Consider the following 8878-nt stretch of genomic DNA (forward strand, 5'->3'; position numbering starts at 1 on the left):
GCAGTAAAGAGAAAATGGTGAAAACATCTAACAGATTTAACTGCAAACAAACAGATTAGATGATATCCAAGAACTTTTTAAGCTTTAAATTCTATGATCTATGGTGAACATGCATTCACCAGTCATCCCAAACTCATTTAACCAATAAACCCCAAATGGGTTTTCTGTTGCTGGGGCATCTGTGTCCCCAGAAAAACCATGTTAGGGATGGTAGCTGTGTTCCCAGCCTGGCTTCAGACTCTAACTTTATGCATAGGGTGTGGAAATACTATATAGTCACATTGGAAAAAAAGTATAGAGAACAAAATCTTCAAAACACTAGTGACTGAACAAAAAATCTGATAAACTTCAGTGACCCACAATGTGTTACTGATTTCTAATGCTTGTAGCAAAAGGTGAACAGGGGGAATGCAGGTTCTGAGAACTTCTGGTACTCTCAAAATTTCAGAGGTTAATGGCACTGAGGTTAATGGCACTGAAAAATTAGAGTTAACTCTAATTTTCACTAAAGTGGTGATGGCTTTCCTTCCCCTTCATGCAACTATCACCACTTTCATATATTCCAGGAGAGACTGGTGCTGTTTTCTGACTCACACGTTTCCAGTGGGTAAAAGCTGGATCAGAGATGGGAGTGAGGGTGTTGAAGAGAAGGTAAGAGTATGATCAGAAAAGAAAGTGTATTTGAGCAAAGTTAACTCCACTGTCATGATGAAAACAGGGAAATAAGAACAACACAACGCACTGGTTCCTTGTGGGGAAGACAAGAGAAGATGCCAGCCATCCCCTATATCTACCCCCCAGGTGACAGCCTACGGCTGGAGCAGCCCAGCTGCTGGGCACGTGGCTGCGTTGTGCTGTGGGCCTCGGGAGGGTGGGACAGGATGGTTAATGTGTAACAGCTGTTTGCATGAATGCGGACTTGGTAAATTGTCTACTCCTACCTTAGGGAGTTTCTGTAGTGATTTCTATTCCTTTTACTCAGATATTTATTAAAACTCCTAGCAAAAAACAAAATTGTCTAATTAAAATATTGTCTACTTTTCTTCCCACTACTAGAAGAACCAAAGATGGCAAAATGACTAAAATTCTGATCAGAAGAGAAAGAAAAATAGGATAAAGATCAAAGTAGAAAAATTAAAACTGTAATGACGTTGTGCTAAGTTAAACAATAGTCATTCCTGGCCGGACGCAGTGGCATAAGCCTGTAATCCCAGCACTTTGGGTGGCCGAGGCAGGCAGATCACTTGATGTCAGGAGTTTGAGACCAGCCTGGCCATCATGGTGAAACCCCAGCTCCATTAAAAATACAAAAAAAAAAAAAAAAATTAGCCAGGTGTGGTGGCAGACACCTGTAATCCCAGCTACTTGGGAGGCTAAGCAGGAGAATTGATTGAGCCCAGGAGACAGTGAGGTTGCAGTGAGCCAAGATCTCGCCACTGCACTCCAGCCTGGGTGACAGAACAAGACTCTGTCTCAAAAATTTAAAAAAAAAAAAAGTCATTCCCTAGAATAATTCATTTTTGATATAAGATGGGAGGCAGAAAGTGAAGGACTGGTTTGTGAAAAAGTTACAGAAAGCTGCTTAATGATGCAAGACATTGTACCCTCTTCATTCTCCTTGTCTAACTCACACCTTCATAAATAGACAAGAATGAGGCAAAGATAGCAGACCTGCTATCTTTTAGTTTGCTATACTATACTACATTTGATAGCCAATATTCACAGTCAAGTAAAATATCAATTTGAAATCCAACATATAAAGTAGTTAACTCTCCGAAGACACAGGGAGACAACAAATTATTACATGCTAAATAAAGCGCTGAACATTGTTTTTGTACTTAAACAGATTCTTATCCCAGGGTAGCCCTCCTCCAAGCTGATCAGAGGTAAGCTCTCAAATAGAGGAACAAACCATGATTCAGCACATTTAAAAAGGATTTATACCCATTCTTAGAAGGACACCCAGAGGAAACACCATCTGAGGTCTGAACAATGGTATCTGCTTGCCCTTTGATCTTAGTTTAAGAACACTTTGTACAACTTTTTTTTTGTTGTTGAAATGCCACTGAATTTCAGATTTACTCTTTGTAATCTCTTTAGAAGAACATCCACTGCTTCTTTGAATCACACTCTTGCAACCAAATTCTCCAAACTGTTTTTGCTGTGAGTAGCTTGCAAGCATGGATTTATTTTCTGCTAACAAAAATCTTCATAAGTACAGGTAGCTTAAACGAAAAACAGTACTACTGATGCTATGTTTAGGAGAAAGAGATAGTGCAGCATATCTAGTTACAAATACAAGTAGGGAGTATTCCATTTTTCTTCTCATTTATGTTTCCCAAGAGTAATTTTGTTCAGAAGATTGCCACTACTTTTAGCACAAATTTCTTGCTGCTTGTACTAATATATACTGATTCCCTTTTCTGAGCATCATTTGAATTTTTTAAAATTTCCATTTAATCCTAGCATTTGGAGATCAATACCTCGTGAATTTAAATAAACAAGTGAAATCTGAAATGCAGATATTTAATTAAATGTTTTTACTACTCTCAAATGTAATGCATATTACAAATTAACATACTTATAGGTGACTAATAAAAAAGGTATATTAATAAAGCATGATGATTTACCTCAAATACTGTGAACCTTCCTGTCCTAAATGTCTTCACTTTAAACTTTTTCCTCAACAAAAATCAGGTATACCTTTCTAAATAATCAAATCTTCCAGATCAGTGAAATATGAATTTGAAGTATGGGCTATGTCTATATTTTCACTAATTCAGTCTTTTCAAAGCACCTTCCATGGGGTCAGCATTATGTTAGGCACTTGGGCTACTGTGGTAGGTTAGAATGGTTTCCGCCTTTAGAGGCTGACATCCTATGGGGGAGACAAACAAATGAGTAAGCAAATTTAACAAGAAAAAAAAAAAAAGTGTGATAAGTACAAGGAAGGAAATAAGCAGAGCGCTGTCATGGTACAGAAGTGGGTGGGATGGAGGCATGACCAGTTTAAAAATACAGAGTGGCAGAGAAGGTCTCTCTTAGGTGAATTTTAAGCTAAGACCTGAAGGATACCTCTCCAAGGTCACCAAATTGGCAGGGATGCTGACTAGGCTGCCAAGACATTTTTAGCATTAGAAAACAAATAGAAAATGGCATCTGTGGCCCTGAGTGAATGCAAGTTCACGAGCTCACCCAGGCACTCTGCACACCAGCAACCCAGGCAGCAGACGGTTAGTATTTAGAAGGTGACACATCCCAGTCTATTCACCCAGAAAGAGTTTGAAACAGTCAACATAAACAACAATGAGCTGGTTGGATGACCAGCACTTGCGCTATGAGAGAGAAATTTATCCTGTTGATTCATACTTCCTGATTGGCTGGCTGGCTTACAAGGCTCAGGGTGTTTCAAATGTATTTCATGAGTAAATTATTCCCCCAGTCCCAGGGAAGTCGGATGTTTACAACTATGTAATACTTTCCCTTGTACTTCCAGTTTGTAATTTACTTAACCTAGTAGGTATAAGAGTACTTTAAAACACAGTGCTGTAATGTTTATCTTTCTGTAGATTCTTTAATAGATGAGTCAGGTAATATGGCAGTTAACATGGCATTGACACCAATTAGGAAATCTGTAATTCTCCAGTATCCCTATATAGAGAATCCAACATTGGTACGCAATAACTTTTTTCAAATGAACTGTCCTTCTTATGTTCAGAGTCATGGCAATCAGATTTTACCCCATTCTAGCCTCTCATGATGAAATACCCCTTTCCTACTGCTAAATGGATTAAGATGAAATAGAATTGCTTCATTGGCAGGTGGCATGGCTTGCTGCTTGGATTCTACTTACCTGCAAAAGGTCTTCTCTTCATACTATCAGTATAGAGTCCAGAACTGGACCTACAGTAGCTATAACTTGTACAAGGAGCCCAGTGATGGGATATGAGGGGCTTGGGGTAGAATTCCCATCCTAGAACTCTTTCAGTTCCATGTCAGCCTGTCCTGGGGCCCGGAATTGCACTACTGGGTGAGTTCTCTTGAAATTTTTCAGGAGATATTTTTTATATCTTTCAAAATCCTTTATGAAAAATGTTAATATCCCTAAGGAAATAATATGTTAAAACATCACCCTAGCAGGATTAGTTGACAGCCAGCTTTAAGCAGTGTGACTCAGAGGCAGTGTGTCAGAGAAGCAAAGGAATAAGGGGAATTTGGGGGTCACTAAATACAGTAAATGTGACTGTACTTTACAAACTCGCCTTAGGCCCAGCTCTTGAAATTTCAAATACCATCTAAGGCAGTGGTTTCCAAACACTGACATCACCTGAGATCTTGACAAAACACTGACACTGCTGGGCATGGTGGCACACTCCTATCTTCCCAGCAACTCAGGAGGCTGAGGAAGGGGGATTGCTCGAGGCCAGGAGTTTGAATCCAGCCTGGGCAACGTTAGGAGATACTCTTTATTTTTGTACAAAAAATACTGCTACCTGGTTTCCACCTCCACACATTCTGATTTGATATGGAGTGACACCTGGGCATCTGGATTTTTTTAAGGTGTTCCCCCCCACCTCCCACGTAACACCCAGGTGATTCTAATGTGTAGCAATGTTTGAAAGTTTTGCTCTTCATCTCTTACTGGGATAATGTATCCATTTCCTTCAGACACGAGGATCTCCTGTGCCAGTGTTTCTTGACCATGGTAGCATGTTAGAAAAACCTAAGGTACTTTAAAAAAAATGATGCCTGTGCCCCATCCTCAAAAGATTCTGACGTAACTGATCTGGGTCTACGTAGTGACCCTAATAACCCTAGATCTCTAAGTCCCCTGGGTGATGCTACAGGGCAGCTAATCCTGAGAACCTCGGTCCAAGCCCAGGAATTGTTTTCCCAGGGACTGTAACACGATTCTCTGTGAAGTAGCCAGGAGTGCCAGTCTTCCTCCCCTTTGTCCAGGTTAGGACTACCCCCAAAAGGCAATAAAACATTTCCCCAAAGCTGCCAGGAAACCTGGGGGCGGGGGAGGGGGGTGGAAGGAGAGGAGAGGAGAGGAGAGGAAGAGGGCAAGGGGAGGAATTTACTGAGTCAGAAGCAGCAGAAAAGTTAGAATAAGGAACAGCGCTGGTCCTCTGCCACCCTGGCCCCCACCCACTACAAATTTTATTGACTGGCATGAGAATTTCCTTAGAATGCTTCCTGGAGGTGGCTCAACCTTGGATTTGGTTCCAATAAATTGTGAAAATTCTTGTCCAATCAGAACCTCGGGCAGTGCAAGCTGCCAGATTGGCAGGCCCTGAGCCTGGACTCCCTGTGAGATTCTGTTTCACGAATTTCCCAGGAGGATTTCTGCACCACTTGGATGCCAATCGTCCTGCCTCCACATCCTCCCCTCCCCCCCTTGGCTCTTACCCCCCACGTTCTCTCCCTCAAAGCTCAGCGGAGTTGGGAATCATAGATAGGCTGGTAAAGAAATCACCCAGATAGTCTAAGCGGGAATCATTCCGGTAAGTAATGCCGTTAAAAGACGAGCGTCTTTGACGTGGCTGGGAGACGCGTGTGCTCCTTTGGCGAGTGTCTGCTCACCCACTCCAGGGCCTGGGCACAGCCACTGTCTCACATGGGAAGGAGGCCCGCGAATACCCACCCCGCCACGCAGCTGCACCCATCCCGGGCGTAGCCACTGCACACCTGGTCTGCCCGCCGACAGCGCGTCCCTCCATCCTATGTCTGCGCTAAATTAAGTCAGCTTATGAATGAAAAGCAGTGCAAACCGGAGGCGCTGACTCCGAAGAAAAGAGTCTTCTTCGCACCCTTCTGATTTACAGATGAGAAAACTCAAGGGGGTGGGAGGGGGGAGAAAGGGCGATGTGACTCGGTCCGGGTTTGCCACAGAACATTTGTGGCGGAGCTCGATTTAGCCGCCCTTGAATTTCCATTCTGTTGCCTGGCAACCGGTTCAGAGGAGCTCAGCGCCCAACCCCGGCCCCTACCCCGCACCCTTTCTCTGCCCGTGCAGCTTGGGCTGCATCGATCAAAGGTTCAGCCTTTGGGGACAATGGCCAAGGGCATGTGAGCGGGGGCACAGGATGGATTACCCCAGCTGAGCTTTCATCCCGCCCCATCCCATAGGACCGAGCCCCGCCCGGGCGGGATCCGAGCGCCTTCTGCGGTGCTTTCGGGACTTTCCTCTGCAACCTCTCCCAGTGCCGTGGATACCTCTAAACATACTCATGCCAAGTTTTCAAAGTTCCCAACCGCTGTCGGATTCCCTAAAAGTCTCGGTGGGAAAACTGCACTCTGAGGTAAGGGGCAAAAGAAGTCAATTTAGAGGGAATAATCGTACTGAAGAGCCCTCTTACCAGGATGGCCACACTCAGGCTGGACTTTTCTGCTGCAGTTGAGTTAACCTGATCAGAGCTGGGCAAGAGTGAAAAAAAAAAGCGCGGAACGTGCTCAGGGAGTCCGCAAAGACACGCCCGCTGGGGACAGCGCTCCCGGAGTCCCGTGTCCCGGCCGGCCAGCCGCCTCTCGGGGCCTCGGCGTGCAGCCCTGCCCGCTGCGCGGGGGAGCGCATGTGCAGCCCACCGCCGCGCAGGTGGCGAGAGCACAGCCTGCCTGTCCCCGCGTCCTCTAGAGCTCCAGGCGGGACCCGCGCGCCGGGAGCTCCTCCACTCCCTCACTCCACCCCCTGGGCCCGGGACTGAAAAGGGGGAAATGTTCTCGTCATTAGGTTACCCCAAATCCTTACCCAGGTTCACAAAGCTCATGACCATGTCTGCGTCGTTGAGGAAGGCGCTGTCCTGCGCGCTGGTCAGTGGGGACGCGCCGCCGCTGCCAGGTCCGGGGGCCAGGAGGCTCTTGCGGTTGAGCGGGTGCGCGGCGCCCGGGGCCGGCTGCCGAGGCTGGGACGAGCTGGCTCCTTCGTGGGGCCAGGGCTGCTGCCTCTCCCCCTCCGACGCCCCGTCCTCCTCGTCGTCGGCGGACAGGGCGTTGTACAGATCCAGCATGAAGAGGGGCGCGGACTTCAGCCGCCCGGGAGGGGGCTCTCCGCGAGGCGGCTGCTGCTGCTGCTGCTGCTGCTGCTGCTGCTGCTGCGGGAGCGCCGGGGGCTGCGGCTGTTGGAGGCCGTGCAGGGGCCGGGGCCGGTGTGGGAGCCCCAGCACCGACAAGATCTCCTTCTGCATCTCCCGCTTCTCGTGCGTCTTGAGCCGCCGGTAGAGGAAGCCCGAGGAGGATTGCGGCGACGGCGGCGGCTGCTCCGTGCGGCCGGGGCTCCCGCCGTCCCCCAGCAGCTGGCCCCCGGCGGCGGCGGCCGCGGCAGCGGGCAGGGGCGGCCGCAGCGGCGGGGGCCCGCAGCAGCTGCACAACAGCCCCCACCACCAGCACAGCCACTGCGCCCTCCGCCCCAGCCCCGGCATCCCCGCCCGGCCGGGCTGCCCCCGCGGATCCCGCGAGGCGTGGAGCGGCGGAGCGAGGCTGGAGCACGGCCGCTGTGGCCCTTGGCGTGAGCAGCCCCCGCCACCTCTCGGCGGGCTCGCTTCCCCTTCCTGGCCCTCAGTCCTTATCTCTCATGGTCGTCCGGGGCGACCCCAGTTGCCCAGGATAGAGGGGTGGCGAAGGGGCGATCACCGGGAGAACCGCTTGGAGGGGAGGAAGGGGAGCCCCACAGCCCCGCGCAGGTCTCTAGAGGCACGCGGTACAGGCCAGGTGCGTCCGAGTCCGGGCTGCGCTGCAGTCTGCGCCCTGGCTCCTGGGCGGGTCGCGGCGCGGTCACTCTGGGCCTCGCTGGCCGCTCACGTGCGCTGCCCCGCGCCCTCCCTGGCGGCTGAGTGGGACCCGGGGCGGCGGGGTAGCGGGGCGGCTCACAAGCTGCGGGAGATGCCCGGCATCACCGTGGCGCACGCCCCTCCCTGGATTGCAGGGCCACTGTGAAGTTTACCCCGGCGCAGGGCCCACGCTGCGGCGACAAGGCGTCCCGAAATGCCAGTCTATTCCGTGAGGTTTAACTTCGTTCTTGCTCACGAACTCCGCGCCCCTGAGCCCTGGGTCACCGTCGCTCCCCCTCAAAATCTCCGCGCGCCGCACGCCTCAAGTGGAGGCGGCGAGGATCTTGCTTTCCGTTCGGCGCTCGCCCGGCTGCCCAGCAAACCCGCTCGCAGAAGGGATGGGAAGGAAGGGGGCCAGTGCACCCAGCAGCAGCCGCGGCGGAGGCGCTGGAATTCGCAGTCTCCAGCTTCTCCACGCCGCGCTTCCCGCAGCGGCCAACGTGGGCTTTCTGCGGCGCGCCGCGCTCAGGTACCGCACTCCAGCCCCGGGACTCCCCGCCCCGCGGTAACCGACAGGCTAGCAGCCAATCGGGACCCGAAGCTCGCGGGCTATTTAAATAGCCCCGCCCCTTCTTTCACCCTCCCTCTCCCGAGAGGCGTCGCCTCCGCGGCGCGTAGGTTTCAAGACCCGGGAATTCTTGGAGGCAAGCGGAGAGCCGCGAGGTGTCAAAGGCTAAGAGGTCGTCGCTAGTAAGAATGATCTGACCAATACCCCCCGATCTGAAACTTTCTCTTTTACCATCGTTTAAAAGGCCTAAGTTGATGCTTTAACTAAATAAAAAAATAACAGCGATTAAATCACCATACTGCCAGAATTGAGGAAGAAAAGAAAAATGATAGCTTTTCCATCCCTTCCTTAGTTTCTCTTATTGATGTAATGTAGGCGTTTAGCGGACACGTGGCTTTCCACGGCAGCTGCTGGAAGTTGGGACACACCCTCTGGGAAGGCTACTCACAAACTGACCACAGAGAGGGCCACATGTAACCCAAGCCAGCGTCCTGAGGGTTTGGGGTCGCATGTGTTGACTTATCTGTTCATTTGGACTTTG

General features: G+C 50.0%; 1 protein-coding gene across 1 annotated transcript in view; it reads right to left on the bottom strand.

Moving 5' to 3' along the window:
• LOC105487395 (bone morphogenetic protein 6) overlaps positions 1–7961 on the bottom strand; it is a 158845-nt gene extending 150884 nt beyond the window's left edge. The window contains exon 1 of the mRNA XM_011750845.3: positions 6752–7961. Coding sequence (XP_011749147.2) covers positions 6752–7421 — 670 coding nt within the window. The 5' untranslated portion in view covers positions 7422–7961. The remainder of the gene's footprint in view (positions 1–6751) is intronic.
• Positions 7962–8878: the final 917 nt, after the last annotated feature.

Source organism: Macaca nemestrina, chromosome 5 (genome assembly GCF_043159975.1).
Source record: "Macaca nemestrina isolate mMacNem1 chromosome 5, mMacNem.hap1, whole genome shotgun sequence".
Taxonomy (NCBI): domain Eukaryota; kingdom Metazoa; phylum Chordata; class Mammalia; order Primates; family Cercopithecidae; genus Macaca; species Macaca nemestrina.